Genomic DNA, 16,734 nt, shown 5'->3' on the forward strand with positions numbered 1-16,734 from the left:
AATTGTTATCAAATGGCTACGGGCCGGATCCTGTTTGTTGTGGTATAAAGGTTTTAAAGTCTATGTAGCTATTTCCGGGATGTTGGCGAGGACATTGTCTGCCAACGGCGTGGGAAGCCTCCTGACAGAAACAAACTGAGCTGTCGCAAATGCTCGGCCGGGGTATGCGCGGAATGCCGTTGGTAAACATGAATTATGATCACAAATAACAAGACGTGCGTATATTTGATACCCAACATTACACAAAAATGGGGACCGTCGAAATGGGAGTAAATTTAATGTGATACAACTGCTTGGGATGAAGCATTTTTAGCATATACTGGTTCAAAACGACACACAAAATGTGTGTAAACGGGTAAGACATGCACATTACCAAAAGTCTGTCATAAGGGGTACTTTTACCTTAGTTCATTTCAGTTGTAGTGGGATCAATGTTACGAAAGTAATGTAAATCCAACCATTATCTTTATTATATATTTAATATTCATTTTGCCGGCAGTTCTTGCCGTGATTCATGAAAGGATTTATGTAGATATAGGAAATAAACTGCATGGTTAGCACCCATTACGTTGATGAGTTTCATGGTGAAAAGAATACAGCAGCACGAACTACGGGTGCCCATGAATAAATAACGTATATGGGGAAATAAAGAGAAGCGTCGAGGCAGTCATTGGGTATTCAGCCTTATTGCATAAGTGGGCAACAGCTCCTTGAGTTACGTTAACAGCCGTGATGGTCATAAGTCTTACGTCGCGTGGGCTTCGCTTGACAGTTATTGAGCCTTGCTGTTGGTAAATAAGAATCTTTCACGACATATGGCATCGGACATATGCTGTACCCACATAAAGCCAACGTTAATCCGTCATTTGTTTATAATCACACTGCGGAGGCGAGTGATGTGGCTTTTCTGAGTAGATACCTCAGTCTCAATGCCTCCCGCACGTCCACCTTCGGAGCATTCTCCCAAGTCCCAGGTATAACTTCCCGCGATGGCTCCACATTACCGCTCCCAGCGCGGGGCCTCGGGTGCCTCTGCTGTTTATCAATGCACACCTCCGGGGAGAGGGCAAGGTGCGTCTCCTCCGATACTCTACCCGTCTGACGTCACCACGTCCTGCCCTCGGGCTGATCATTTCCTCCCCACTCTGTCCGTCTGACTTCTGCAGCCTCGCCTCGCGCAAGAAAAACGGCGCCAAGAGACCGGAGCGGCCGGCGGCGATCACGACCCGGCGCGCCAAAACTGTCAACAGCGCGCCAAAACCGTCAACAGGCCGTGCGGCCGTCTCGGTGCTGGAGCGTCCGTCGGTGATCGGTCTAGGGGACCTCCGACGGGAACAGATCGGCTCGATGGGCTATTAGAGCCCGCCGCGAACTGCTACCGCCCAATGCAATGCAAGCATGCGACGATTTCACTGAAGACACTTGACTAGACTATTAATCGGTGTAAGCCGCACCTGGACCTATTGTGCTGTTCGAGCGTTGATAACTCGCTTCATTGACAATTACCTATCAAATGAAACTTTGTGATCAAATGCCTGTATTCAGGCTAACGACTTTAATGATAAGCTTAGTTGAAAAGTTCAATATCAAAAAGCAATGTTCTCTCAACGAAGTCAACCAGCCTGTGAAATGTGGCTTGATCGCCTCGGCATATGGCTAGCAGGATCTGTTTGGAAACTGACAGGAAGACTTTAACAGATCCGATAGAATTTGTGTGGATTTGAAGAAACGGTGTTAAAAACACGCATCGGTGCGTAACATTTAATATCAGAAACCTAATTTTCTACCATGAGGCCTCATTTAATTAAAATCTCTCTAAGACGGTACCCAACGTCTATTTTGGGAAATATTCAAACTTTGTTGAATGTCATGAACGCCTACACATACTTTCTAAACATTACAACTCTACCCTGAGGGTGGAACTATAGGGGTTTTAACCGAACGTGCGTTCCGGGAACACCAGCATTAAATAATAAATCTGATGAATGCACCTGCCCGCTGCCACCGTATGCGGCCAAATTCACGGGATTACCATTACAGAGTTCACTGAACGTGCAGTGGCCCCTTCTGTGACAAAAGATAAGCACAAATGCCAGTCATTTGGAACAAACCAGCTCCCACGGACAGGCGTGTTATTTTACAGTGAGTTACGGCGCTGCCTTGGGGTCAAAGCGGTGCCGTTCATATGTCATCCTTCACGGTGCGCAGGGGAGCTGCAGGCCCGGCGGCTTCTCCGTACGGACATCATTACACAGACGTATGTGGACTCGTAACTCGGCACTTCTCAGAGCACGATCGGTAACAGAACAGCCATCAGTTTATTGGTACGAGTTCAGACGGCGGCAGGACTAGGCCCGCGCACCGCTCACGGCCATACTCCGGCCGTGATGAACACACCACTTCCAGCGATATAAGAGACATCCCGAACGCGCAACCTTGGCGATGTAGCTCACATGCCGAACGCATCCCACATGACAGTATGACCCGGCCACATGTCGAACGTATGTACACACTGAGAACTTCTGGCAATGTAACACACCTGCCAATAACATCACTTCAGACGATAGGTATAGCAAACTTTCCCAAACGAGTCGCCCCTGGCATGTAACTCGCATCCCGAGCCCATCACTTTCAATGACACGAAACATGCTGAACGCTCCACATAGCATTCTGAAGCGCATAACGCCTCTGGAAGCCACTGAAGAAGTTACCCCCACGCAGATAGAGGATGCGTTCAAAGATGCGACGTAATATGCTCTGGTGGGGTCACCGTTGAACAGAGTTTACCTGGTCCATGATGTTCAAAACAATGAACAGTCGCCCGTTAGTTTGGAATGATTATTTTCACTTGTCGCGACGCCGTTATGGAATGTCTGTCTCGCTTTAAAGAGGTGCCACAGCTCAATTGATACCATCACACATAGACCTCTCTTGCCAAAGATATCTTCACTTTTCACACACGTGTGTCGTCAAATCTTCTCGCACATAGCACACACAGAAAAATATTAACACCGTTAGCGGTGTAATTGCACAGTACATATCTGAGCACTTGAGGAAAGTTAATTTAGTCCCTTCCCCGCTTAAATTACTCGCGCTTCCAAATGAACACCAGGAAGAAGGTAATAGAACACTGTTAGGAGGGTTGGGTGTTTTGCTACATGTAGTAAAACACCCAACCCTCCTAACAGTGTTCTATTACCTTCTTCCTGGTGTTCATTTGGAAGCGCGAGTAATTTAAGCGGGGAAGGGACTAAATTAACTTTCCTCAAGTGCTCAGATATGTACTGTGCAATTACACCGCTAACGGTGTCAATATTTTTCTGTGTGCATCGTCGGAGATCTTGTGACGCACAGAATCGTGTGACCTCGTTACCTCACACATAATATCGTCTGGGTAGCTGGGGTTTCATCACACAGAGTCAGTATTTTTTTTCGGCAGCCATCGCTAATCTACTGTAAGTCATTGCACAAATAGCGTACAGTTCCTGGGCTCTTGGGCCCCTTTGCCCGGTTTCGAGGCCCCTCGGCACGCATCCCTGTCGAAAAGTTATTCAATCTCCCCAACAGATCACATTACTACCCTCTTCGGCCCCCGCATTCACATGACGACAATCGCGCAATGAAGATAGTCCCAATGAAGCGCTCACATTTCCATACCAACAGCTCCCCATGAGAGACGGAGGAGATCCACACCACACCTCAGTTTCCGTAATTCTCATCGGTCCGAAGGCTCTCGCTGATCAGCTGGTAAAGCACCTTCAGTTGGGCGACCTCCGTGAACCAGCGAGGTCGCACTGCCCTCAGTCGGGACAGCACGGCCACCGGGCTCAGGTCACCGGTGGCTAGTCTCTGACGGTTCAGCATGTCGGCAGCCACCAGCAGGGCGGCCTCCTGCTCCGCTCCCCTGAGACACAGGGAGAGAAGGGTCAGCGGGGAAGGCAGCTGCTGCTTATTTACTGGAAACGGTGGACGATGGAGAGGCAGAGAAGGAAGAAGGAAGTGTAGAAGGGGAATGAGAGTACTTTTAAGCTAAATGAAAGACGTGGCATTAGCTAAAGAGCTGGATCGTACTGAAATGTGTAACTAAATCCTGCCAGAAGTCACGTTGAGAACCGGTTCCAATAACAGAATGGCACAGTCGCAAACCACCACTCACATCACCTAGCACAATTGCCACAATAGAAACACCACATCATATCACCCTCAGTGAACCAGGTGATCCTACGTTTGCCCTATTTATGCCAGAATCCATCAGTCAGGTTTCCCCAGTCGTTTGTGCCCCGCATGGTAAACACCTGGTTGTCGGCTTGTGTCCGGTCGGCCGCGCTGGTTAGCTAGTGATTCGTCAGCCGTCTGTCGGAGTCCAGCTGTGCTCTGCAGCGGGCCGTGGTCTGGCACTGACCAAATAATGTCCCCCTGCACCCCCCCCCCCCCCCAGGTCGACTGTGTGCAGCGGTCCAATTTACCCGGAACACCAGCGCAGTGTGAGGTCAGGCTATTTACGCGTAGAAACATAGTGGGCACCTGTTTAAGCGTGACGCAGTGCAATGTGCCTTTCATGTTTCGCTGTGTTCACGAATTGCCGCAGTTGCAGCAGAATGCAGGTACGAAGAATATAACAGGGCGGAAAATATGCTGCAGTTCATATGGAGCCACAAAGCAAGACGTCCCTTGGGAACAAATATAAAACTCAACACCGTCGAGTTCATGCCAGAAATGCAGGAATGCGGCTATCTATAGGTACGCCTCTCTCTTCCATTGACCTCATTACACCTCCTCCCCAGCTCCACTGTTCCGCTTGTTCCGGCTGCGCCGCTGCTTGTTCCACTGTTCCGCTCCATTGTTCCGTTTTCTCATTTCCCTCCTTTACGTGCACGCAACAGGTCTCATGCGTTGGGGTCTGAACTGGGCCACGGCAGAGCAGCCCCATAATATCTTCCGCCCATTCCCCTCCTCCGCATATGCACAAACACGGCACAGAGTACCCTGCTAACAGTAAAATACACCTTCTCCACTGAAGACAGCACCCTCCCCACAACAGACAGCACCCTCCCACAAAGGAGAGAGAACCCTCCCACAAGGCAAAGAGCCTCCTCTCTATCGGTCACGGACTTAAACTGGACGCAACAAACCGAGTCGGCCAGGTCAGCGGCAGTCGGTGCCACTTCCGAGAGGCTGGCTGATGTCTCCAAACTGGCCCTCAGGGAGGCGTTACTGGCGGACTGAGTGAGACGGCTCGTCGCGACCCAGCGGTGGACTGGACGGGGATGGTGGACGGTGGGCGGTAGACGGTGGATGGTGGACGTTAGATGGTGGACGGTGGATGGTGGACAATGGACTATGGATGATTGACGTTGGGCGGTGGATGGTTGATGGTGACGCTGAACAGCAAACGGCGGAGTGTGGACAAGTGACTGGTGGACAGCAGACAGTGAACGGAGGACAGTAAACTGTCACATCATCCTATCCATCACTCCTCTCGTTCGCCATACATTCCTCCGCTCTCCACCACTCAACAGCACATCCCTCGTAGCCGGTCCCGTAGCTCAGTTGGTTAGAGCGTTGGACTCCGCGTGGTGAGAGCACGCGTTCCCGGTTATGACAGTCCGGGTTCGAAGCGCGACGGGCGCTCGACATTTATGGGCCTCCTGACAGGTATGGTTGCGGTTGGTGGCAGGCCGTAGCCAGGTGAAGTCAGCGAGGGGACCGGCCGTGCGCGGCTTTGTGCGCACGTTAAACTTTGGACTCTAAATTCTGCCATAGAATCGGAATTGCGCGATCGGAGGGTAGAGGTCAGGGTCATCGCAACAAGCTTTGCTTAGCGGTGGCTCTGTCCTTGTGAATCCTTCCCATCAAAAGGTTCGGACCAAATTTTAAAAAAAAAAATCTCCCAGCTGATCGGTATGGACATTTCACCGATCTCCAGCCAGCCGCCGATCGGTCGGTTGGTTTTCCACTCATGACGTCATCAGGCAGCGTCACAGGACCGGAGAGCCGGCCTGGCGGCGGTCCACAGAACATTCGGGTCTATTCTCCGGGCGCGGCTGGCCAATTCAATCCGCCAAGATGCCGTAAACGAAATGAGGAAAGGCAGGCCAAACTTGGACCAGCATTCGAATGATCGGGGATATTTGTATTGAAGCCAGTCTAGTGGTTCTCTGTGCATTCATACAAACGTTGCATCAACTGAAATAACGCTGTTTTACAAACATGATACTCGGACGACTCGCAGTATCATATCTTATCGGTCAAAGGAATTCATTGCATCATGCTGTAATGCTTGTAAGAACAACGTTAGGCTTACGTTGCCTGCGGCTTGCACCTGATAGACGGCTTAGTTTTTATGAACTTAAAGCAAAGTACGTCATCAACCTTCATGGAATTTTACCTTGAACCGAAAAAGTATCGCCTTATTTGGAGCGATGATGATGTAAATATAGGTGAGAGGGAACTTATACACTCAATGGTTTTCTGGGACACGATCCAAAACTTCCTAGAGATACCTAGGGAATCGGACCTTCAGAGAACCAGGCAAAGGCAGCATCATCGTTCCTAAGGGGAAACTAAAACGGTCTTTGATCCATAAACATGCTCCAGTGTTGCCTTTTGACCTTTCTGCCTCTGGGAAACCTGGGCTACCGGTCGGTGGAACTTGGTGCCTCTGAGAGACTGTGTCTGGCCGTGTCCCCTTGGTCTCGCTAGCTGCACCAGTCAGAGTTTTCCATCCCGACCAGAGAACCACACGGCTGTAACAGTTGGTGACGCCTCCATATGCCAGATATGTGATAACCATCCCGGCTGGAACAGTCGGTGGCTCCCGTAGTCAGGCAGCCAAATGGTTGCATGGGGTTCTGTCCAGGCTGAAAACGATCTTACATCTATCTCGTATCAGTAGCTGTGTAAGTCGGTAATTTCCGTCCTAACCTTACCACCAGCCGTCTGCACCAATCTTACATGTTTCATGAGCGATGTATGGGGTGCCATTGCCGAAGGCAAACAAACTGATGTTATTTATACCGACTTCTCTTCCGCTTTTACTAGTGTTAATCACGAACTTTTACTCTATAAGCTAAACAAGTCTTTCAACGTAACGGGTCTTGCATACAACTGGCTTCATTCATACCTTAGTGAACGTAAACAGCGTGTTGTTGTCAACGGGAAGCAGTCAACATGGACACCTGTGCTGTCGGGCGTGCCGGAGGGAAGTGTGTGCAGTAGTTTGTTGTTCGCGTGCTACACAGCTGACATCCCGCTTCATGTCAAGCACGGGTGCACGATGTATGCGGATGATATCAAACTGCACAAAATGGTTCGCTGTGAAGATGATGCTCATACATTGCAAGCTGACATCAATGCATTGGTAGACTGGTCTCGCGCTTGGAACTTGCACCTGAACCCTGTGAAATATCATGTGATAACTTTTACTTTGCGCACCTCACCTGTATTAGCATCATACAAGATAGGTGACGCCGCACTGGAACGATGTACGCAGGTGCGCGATTTAGGAGTTGTGCTTGACAGCAAACTGACCTTTGCTGGTCACGTAGATGCCACGGTCGCCAAAGCGAAACGCATGGTCGGTCTGCTGATCAGAAGCATGCAGCGATCGGCCGTCCCGCGCCGCGCCAGGGTCAGTTTTAAGCCTTTACTGTATGTTTTTTACGCTCATGTTCGCTCCATCATCGAATACGGCAGTGTGGTCTGGTCTGGTGCAGCTGTGACTCACCTCAAAAGACTCGAACGTATTCAGCACATATTTCTCATCTGGCTGGCCTGTTCTAGTAACACTTGCTCACAAAATCTTAGCTATGATCACCTACTTCAGCATTTTAACGTTCCCTCGATCAAATCACGTCTCATGCAACATGACCTGATGTTCCTTTACGGTGTGTTTCACGGCCACATTGACTGTCCTCAGCTGCTACATCAGTTTCAGCTGTCGACACCTGTCAGACGCAACAGGTCCCCAGCTCTTTGGCATGTGCCGTTTGCTCGAGTGGCAACGATAAAAAACAATACCTTCTGCCGTATCCCATCGAGGTGCAATGAGCTTTTAAGAGACAACACATCTCTAGATTTCTTTTATTCTCCGATATCAGTGTACAAGGCCTCTGTAAGGCTCCATGCTGCACGAGCTGGCTTTTATTGAGCTTTTGTCCGTCCGAAGGGTTGCGTGTATTTATATAGATTTATCTTATATTTATCCATGACTTCACCTGTAACCGGGTTTTATCTGTACCTGTTGGTGATGAGCAAATAAACATAAACATAAACATAAACCAGCAGCCAGTCGCTCCCGTTCCGACCATCCCGCCGCTCCAGCCAGCTCTGTCGGTAGAGGCCGTTTCACACCGGCCGACAGCCGGCCGCTGGCCAGCCGCTCACACATGCACTCAGCGGTGTAAACATGCCGCTAGCAGCTCGGACAGCCCTGAATGCAGGCGGCCAGAGGATGTCCGAGCGAAAGGGGGAATATTGTGCCTCAGACAGAGCGATATATGGGGCGAGGCTGACAGAACAATGACGAGGAAGTGGCCGATAATGTGTGGGAATGGGCTGTCGGCGGGAAGGGAACAGAGAGGCTCCATGTGGATGTAAAAATGAAAAAAGATACGCGTATTGGGTGCACGGGCATACAGCCAGTGAATGACTGACTATGTTTTAAGCATGTGGGGAGTGTTAGAGCAGGTAATATAATTACATGTTGAATGACAGGCTCAGCCTGTCCCTGCCACCCATAATGATGTAGCGATTGTAAGTACTACACCGCACGGCGTGTTTACACATTGGTTTCTGTGTTTTGTGATTCTACCCGCATTTATCTCTTATTCCCAACGACGCACTTGTAGTTGTCTGGTATTTCCCTTATGCCGTATGTGACTCTTATTGCCCATTAATGCAAATCAATGCAAGGCAATCAATGCAATGATGCGGTGCTACCGTCGACAACTGAACCAATGAGTCGACCACTTTGAACTTTTGCGAATGCAGGTACTTTCTGGCTGCAAGGTAATTGCAAGTAGTTGTTGATTAAAGGCTAAGTGACGAAACTTTCTAAAAGTAATTGCGAACTTAATAGGATTCTCTTTGCGCTTTAACCAGGAACAAAGCGGGTTTTAGCAAAAAGAAATAACATTAAGGATACGTTGCATGATGTACGCACGTTAGCAAATCCGGGAAACACTATGGACATCTTTAACATGGGTTATGAAGTACTGCGACTGAATTATATTACGGAGCCGTGTGTTCAGACACAGAAATAACAAAACCATCTAGCAACCGCACTCCAAGCTCGGGAGGGCGAAATTTAATCGGCGAGCGGTTCGATCAATTCTGTCCGGATTGTCTGCTTCCCAATTTGCCGGTGAATTTATCGCGTAGCCACCGCACACTGCTCCCCATAGATCACCGACCACTCTGTGGTGAGATCAGGCCGATCCCGTCTCCCGCATCTGATTTGGCGGCGCCGCCAGGAGGGCCTCTCATGCGGGCCGGCCCACGCAGCCGGCGCCGTATTCATGTCGCGCGCTGGCGGCGGTCATTAGAAGTCGTATACACGGTGATGACTGGCCGTTGAGCAGGAGCCGCCCGATGATGGGTGCTGGGGCCGTCTGACCAGCCGGGCCGCGCCGATATGAGGTTCCCCTGGCCCCGGAGGACCGTCCGGCGCATGATACACGAGCGCAGACTCCAGCGGGAGCACTATGTTCTCGAATCATACCGTCTTCAGCCGACAACAGAGTAATGCTATCAGTCGAAATGGAGCACCGCCCGCGCCGTCTTCCATGAAATTTGAATAAATCGATCGGCACTGGGCGCGCAGCGGCGTAACGCGGCCCGTGTGGCGCCGCTAACCTTCTGACGGCCGGCGCCGCTGAACCACGGCCGCCCTCTCCGCCGAGATTTGTAGCCCTTCAACGGGTAAAGAGTGCCTCTCGTTCGGTATCTAAATTCTGCCGGCGACCGGAGAGCTCCGCTCAACGAGCCGGCCACATTTTCAACAGGGCGGAAATCTTAAATATGGGCTCCATGCATTTCTCAATAAGAGTGCATATGACGCGTGATATGAACGAGAGGAAACGGCATATAAGAGCACATCCACGGGGAGCATATTGCTTTGGAAGTGTCGTAAAGACTAACGCAATTGATACAGTTCACTTACAGCTAGTTATTAGCGGATCCACATTCCCTGCTTTCTTGAGACTCTGAAGTAATATGTAGCGACGTAAGCCATTTTCTGAACGGTAGGTAGGCACGAGTATGTGGTGCTTATTTGGGTGTTTAAACGTTACTTAGGTGTACCAACATTTGGAGCTTATATGGTAGCCTAAAAGATATAGCCGGAGCTCAACTCCTCACATTTGAATGATACCAACCAGTCCAAGCATTTCTGCTGATGCTGTCTCCAGCCCAATTCCAAAGAGGTAGGAAAATCCATACAATTCGAGCATCTATAACTAACAAAAACGAGTCACTGCACAGTGCTGCCCCATCTCTCGCCGATGACGCCACCCACTGGCGTCATCAGATGACGTCACACACACTCACCTGGCGACCACCAGGACGGTGGAATGGGTGTCGGGCCGGACGGTCACCCCCTGGCGTCATCATATGACGTCACACACACACTCACCTGGTGACCACCAGAACGGTGGGGTGGGTTTCGGGCCGGACGGCGGCCGCCTGCCGCAGCAGATACTGACGAACACCGCCCGCCGGGCTGCTGGTGTCCAACAGGACGTACCGCACCTCCTGTCGGCTCCGGCCCGCGCAGCAGGCGCATAACGTGTTCTGTGGAGGGGGGGGGGGGCGTCAAATATTGACAGGACGTATCGCACCTCCTGTCGGCTCCGGCCCGCGCAGCAGGCGCATAACGTGCTCTGTGGGGAGAAGGGGCCATCTGAATTTCGAGGATGATAAGTCGTCCTAAGGTCGGCTTCAAGTGCCAGCGAATTAGTATCCCGGCTAGTTCGATAACTGCAAGTTAATGAAGGCATTGGTATACATATGTAGAGAACTAAAAAAGACACACAAGCCAACAACGATTGCGATCGGGTTTCAAGTCCCTGATCGCCCCGCTTGTCCCCCTCCCCCCTCCGCCGTGACCCGATCTGGCCTCGGCCTCTCCCACAGACCTCGTCGGTCCATCGGCCACACCATCTCGGCACCGACGGCCGCCGGATACGGGCCGATTTCAGCGCTCCGTCGCCTCCGACGGTCGCCGATCGCCGCCAGTGTGGCCACCGAGCCGCGCGGCCCGCCGGCGGCCCGGCTAATGCCCTTTGTCCCCAGTGGACTGGAGGTGCTCCCCGGCCCAGTCGGACTGTCAGAGCGGGATGATGGCTGATGCTGCCGGGCTTAGAGGGCGGCAGGATCACTGAGACGGAGTTACAGGAAGCGTCATCGGGGTGAGGTATTGGTTTGATAGTTTGAGATAGGTTTCCTTTTTCATGAGGTTGATGTGATGATACACATACACCTTTGTATACCTATGTAAAGGTATTCAGGGGACATGTATTAGGTAGGGATGTTATGATGTCTCTCAGTTGAGCTCACTGTGACTTTTGAAATATTGGACGGCAGCGTCACATATTCATGGGCAGAAATTTCAGAAATGAGCATGTCGTGGACGTAAGGTGGGCGTAATGTGAACGTAAGGTGACCGTAAGGTGAACGTTAGGCGGGCTCATAACCGGTGTCGGGCGGTCGGCGGCGGCGCGCCCGTATCGTTAGCGCTGTCGGTGGCCGGCAGAGAGCCCCGCCATCGTTCAGAATGACGCCCTAAGCCGGCCGGGCGGCGCCGAGCCGCCGCGGCCGCTGAGCGATGGACGATAAAAACACGATCACCGCGCCGCGGGCCACGCCCGACCGGAAACGGCAGCTCTCAAACGTCCCCCCGCCGCCGCCGAGAGAGCGGAGAAAGACGCGAGAAAGACAGCCGCCACAGGCGAGACATGTTTGGAATTCGGGAGACCGCTGATGGTCGGAAGAAACGGTGTTTCTGAGAAGTGAAAAGGCGGTTGTGATGCTCCGTTGATGGTGATTTAGTGCCCGTCACTGGTTGTTTTAGCCCCCGATGAGAACGTAACAGTCAGGCTGATATGAAATTGTTCTTAGTTAATGAATAGAATATTGAATACACCTAATCTTTACTTAGAATGTCTGGGTTCAGTAAATGGATGAGTAATAAATTTCTGCGCTGGAATAAACACAAAATGATTCAAGTTTTTGGTCGGCCAGGCTACTTGGTTTTGATAGAGCTAAATGGGTACGGACGCTGCTACTTACATAAGTGCTACCTTCAGCATAATGGGGTCGCGCCATGATGAAGACCACACCGTTGATTCGCGTTTCATGTTTTAGTTGTCCCCGGGCTCTCGGTTGCCGGGGCCGGGGCCACATATTTTGTTTGTGGGAGTCCATAACTCGCCGCTGACAGCGGCAGACGATCGTCAGGGGAGGAGAACGACATCAGTGCCGCCAGCTCGGACTCTCCTGCATTGACCTATGGCTGCTGCTAGGGCCAGGGATTACACTGACCTGACCGCAGCAGCAACAATCATTTAGATATATTGGTTATATGCGCTACCGGACTTGTTTTCGTTGGACCATAGACCAAGTGATCATGAAACGACATTCTGTCTACCATGCATGCATAGTTCACATAGTTAGCATAGGCAGCACACCTAGGGTCGAAGATCATATGTAAAACATGCGGGTTTATCGTAAATAATCTAAGTGATTTCATATGATGCTATCAGCATTAACTTATCGAATGTCTCCACTAAACGGGCGACAGTGTGAGCCCTCATAAAATGTCATCAGCTTCACTGTTTGCCTCATGCTTCAGCCAGTTGGAATATTGAGGAACTTCAGTCGCCTGACACTTTAAATCGGCAAAGTTAGCAACTAATCGCTCTCGCTCCAGTGGCCATTGATATAATGTTTCATGACAGCGCTGGATGATAAGAATATCTTTCGTTATGTGATGTTAACCCCTGACCTTTTGTCTTACCTCGTCAGTCTACCAGACGCGAGAGGAGATTCAGACGTATATTTTAGTGAGGCGACAACAGGTATATACGGACCGCACATACAGTATAACTCTATTTAGACAAACGTGGACTCACCGTGATTCTGTGCGCGGGTGACGGCGGCGGCAGCAGCAGCAGACCGCCGGCGGAGTCGGATCGCTGCTGGACCTGACACCCGGCCAGAGGCGCTGGCCACTCGCCCGGGGGACTAGTGCCGTACTCCACCTGTGGGATAACAGGGCGGCGGTCAGCGGGACGGCAGGTCACGGGTCACTCACCAGTGACCGGTCACGGGCCCCAGCTGTGGGGCAGGGAGGGATCAGGGTCAGCGGGACTGCTGGCCATGGGCCACACACCAGTGCCGGACTCTACCTGTGGGACAGGGAGGGACCAGGGTCAGAAGGACTGCAGGTCACAGATCACTCAGCAGATCCGTATCTTGGGGATGGGGCAACGCGGAGGCTAACAACGGGAGCACACAGGTCATGGACATGGTGCGGGAAGATGAGAAAGAACGAAAACTTCGCAGTAGCCCTGTGATGAGAGCGAGTTCGGTGAGCACCTGGTATCGGGAGTCACCTAAACACCAAGAATGCTGGCATGGCCAGTCCAGGATGAACAATGAATATCCTGCAATTGTTCAATCGGGAGTTACACCCACTCGAATGTTTTTCTGACACGAAAAAAAAACTAATCGGGCGCCCACTGCTCTAAACACAGCTGTCTCAGGTTCTGACGGATTACCGCCACGTCAGATTGGGCCATCAGGATAAGTAATTTACGCTAACTTCGACTGGCGCTGCAAGTTAGAGCGGCGGCTAATTTCTCAATTGGTCGTCGGATGCGGCGCGGAGGGCAGACTGGAGGCGAATCTGCCGGAGCTCATCTCCGCCCTCGGATAGTGGACAGTCCCGCGGGGGCGTCACACGGGAAGAGAGAGGGAGGGATGGAGAGAGAGAGAGAGAGAGAGAGAGAGAGAGAGAGAGAGAGAGAGAGAGAGAGAGAGAGAGAGAGAGAGAGAGAGAGAGAGAGAGAGAGAGAGAGAGAGAGAGGAAGGGGAGTATCTGTACGCCATCTCCGCTGGACTGAAAGTCTCCCGATATACCAGCCTGAACGGTTCCCTCTGAACGGAATCTAATCAAGCTCAAATATCGCTCAAATTGGATCACCATTTATCCATCTACTAGGTCGTTCAATAAGTAAGGTAAAATCACACGTATTTCAGTCCACATTTGATGCAACGACACAAAACTAGCAACATATGTTCATTGACATATCGTCTACAAATTGGCTATAAGCATTTGTTAGCAGGTCTCTTCGGACAGCCTCCCAAGCCTTCGGAACTGGCACCTACATCCAATCACCGTTCAGGCGCACGCGCTTATCCCAGCACTCCGCCCGGCGTTGAAATCCTGCTTGGAAAACTCCTTATTGCTATTCCAAAGCCATGTCTTGATTATTTTATCGATTGCCTGATCAGTTAAGATTCCGGTGATCCAAACAGGTTCAAGTGGGACGGCGCCAGATCACGGCTGTACTTCAGCTTTCCTGTACTGCTAAAGCAAAGCCGATCCCACACTGATGGCTGATGTCTCGCTGGGCGTCCTTCTGTTGTTCAGTGAGCTCTTTGGCTTTATTAACCTCGTGATGACCTTGTAAATATCAAGCATATCAGATGATGCCTAGAACTGTTGCGAGATAACACTTCACCCTGCTAATGAAAGCAGTCACACAGATGCTTCGGGTCTCCATAATCAGCTCCCCGACTTTACAGATTGTGCCAAGTCCAGAGAGGCCTGCGGGTAAAAGTCTACCCTGCTCTAGAACTTTGTCTCTTACACTGCTGTGTTCTTGTTGAAATTGTACCAGCTGTTCACCAGCAAGCATTGCTAATGGCAATAGCGTCATCTGCAGGGTCAACTCACTCATTTTGAGGTGAATTTTGCCTCGCGTGACAAACCGGGGATTTTTAGAACGGAACTCTGCTGCATCAATGTATTCACATCGACCGTGTTCGGACAATGAGCCAAACTCCCAAAAACAGTTTCGAAGGTTGTGTAGAAAATTGTTCAAAGATTCAGATGGCATATTTGATTTTGCTTGAATTCCTCATATAAATGAACTATGGTACATTTTACCTTACTTATTGAACGACCTAGTACATGCCATCATTATGTGATCTGAGCTGCCCAGAATAATAAGCCACAGCTTAGACATGGTTTAGCTTAATTCTAACATTTGTAGCAATACGACACCAATGCAGCTTCATAAACATTGGGATTATACTTCTTTAGTTTGGTAAACGCCGCTGGCAATAGCTGTTTTTCCACTGCTGAGGAGCAGAAGTCTACATAAGTGGACAATTGGTCCATTGCATGGGTAGGTCCAGGGCAACAACATTAAACGATGATCCATTATAACCATTAGCCAGCCCTCAATTTGAAAGTCCGGTGGAGCAGCGGGGAATTACATTTAGGTTAAGTTCTATAGACTGTCGCCCTCCTTTGCATCATCTGAAAGACAGATTGCATACGGTCGCACATACACAAACTCCGAAGCGCGGGTGCATTTCTCCCTCATTCGCAGTAGCGCCTGCTGTCAGCCAGTCGAGTGACCGGGCGGCCGGTCAGTCGGGAAAATTGAACACTGCCGAGGTCTCCACAGAGAGCGACCCGGTCACACCTCCTCGGCAGAGGGAGAGGAAAGGGGAGAGGGGGAGGGGAGCGATCGCGGCTCGTTTCTCGCAAGGCGCCGCCGCTGAATATTGCACGTTTCACTCTTGCGGTCTGGTGATTCTGGCGCGTCGCCGGTTAATAATGCAGCTCAGAATGGTCATCGAACGTCGGTCGGCGCCCGCGATGGTCCTCAGGTCAGCGCCCTGTGACCGGTCAGCGCGCTCCGTGAGGAGCCAGGCTAGGTTTGAAAGTTGAAACGGTCGGAGACTGACGCTGTCACCGACCACGGTTACCGCATAAAAACAAATCTAACTGCTTGTGTTTGAAGGAGCAAAAATAATTATAGTTACTTTATTGGTCGTGCCACATTAGTGATGTGGACTTTATAAGTATGATACGCCGGATTAAGACCAGTAAGATGCATTCAAAATAATAACTAGCGCCGACAAAGGAATACAAAATAATAAGCCGGATACAACACAACTAAATAGATACCAAAACGGAAAACACAGTTCATTCCTGCCAGTCGTTGTAAGATTCCTAATTAGTTCGAACAAAATTAATCCACTGAAGTGGCTCAGAGGACGACGCTTTCTTGTGAACTTTTGAGTCAGTCGACATCAAAGCGAAAGAGACTGAAAAATGTCGGATGGAGGGTCGACGCGTCGTGACTGTGGAAACCAGTGCTGTCCTCCACGCATATCTGAGGAACCTATCTGATATGAATATGTAATTTCACTGTCATTTCAAATTATTTTATATGAGTGTCGTTGAAGTTAATTCGTTTCATAAAATTTCCAAAAGCTCAAGCTTTTTTTTTGCAATAAAATCAGAGTTAAATCATAGTTTAGTCAACCATTTCCGCAGCAGAAAACATCTTAACTGTTCCCAGCTGCTCCTTCAGGCAGTTGGATCTCAATAAATGGTTCCATTTTTCACGCCATCGATGGAAAGCGATTTCTAATGCCGTGGCACGCCAGCATCGTTTGCGCCAGAAGACGGATTATGCTAACAGTGCGCCATAA

The 16,734-nt window shown here is 50.4% G+C and overlaps 1 protein-coding gene across 1 annotated transcript in view; it reads right to left on the minus strand.

Moving 5' to 3' along the window:
* Positions 1 to 2,299: 2,299 nt before the first annotated feature.
* The window catches only part of LOC122383286 (tyrosine-protein phosphatase 4-like), a 49,356-nt gene continuing 34,921 nt past the window's right edge, over positions 2,300 to 16,734 (minus strand). Inside the window, exons 13-15 of the mRNA XM_043369562.1 lie at positions 13,131 to 13,259; positions 10,634 to 10,791; positions 2,300 to 3,904 (exon numbers count right to left, since the gene is read on the minus strand). Of these exons, the coding sequence (XP_043225497.1) occupies positions 3,700 to 3,904; positions 10,634 to 10,791; positions 13,131 to 13,259 (492 nt within the window). The 3' untranslated portion in view covers positions 2,300 to 3,699. The remainder of the gene's footprint in view (positions 3,905 to 10,633; positions 10,792 to 13,130; positions 13,260 to 16,734) is intronic.

This window comes from Amphibalanus amphitrite, unplaced genomic scaffold, assembly GCF_019059575.1.
Source record: "Amphibalanus amphitrite isolate SeventyFive unplaced genomic scaffold, NRLGWU_Aamphi_draft 000160F_arrow, whole genome shotgun sequence".
NCBI lineage: Eukaryota > Metazoa > Arthropoda > Thecostraca > Balanomorpha > Balanidae > Amphibalanus > Amphibalanus amphitrite.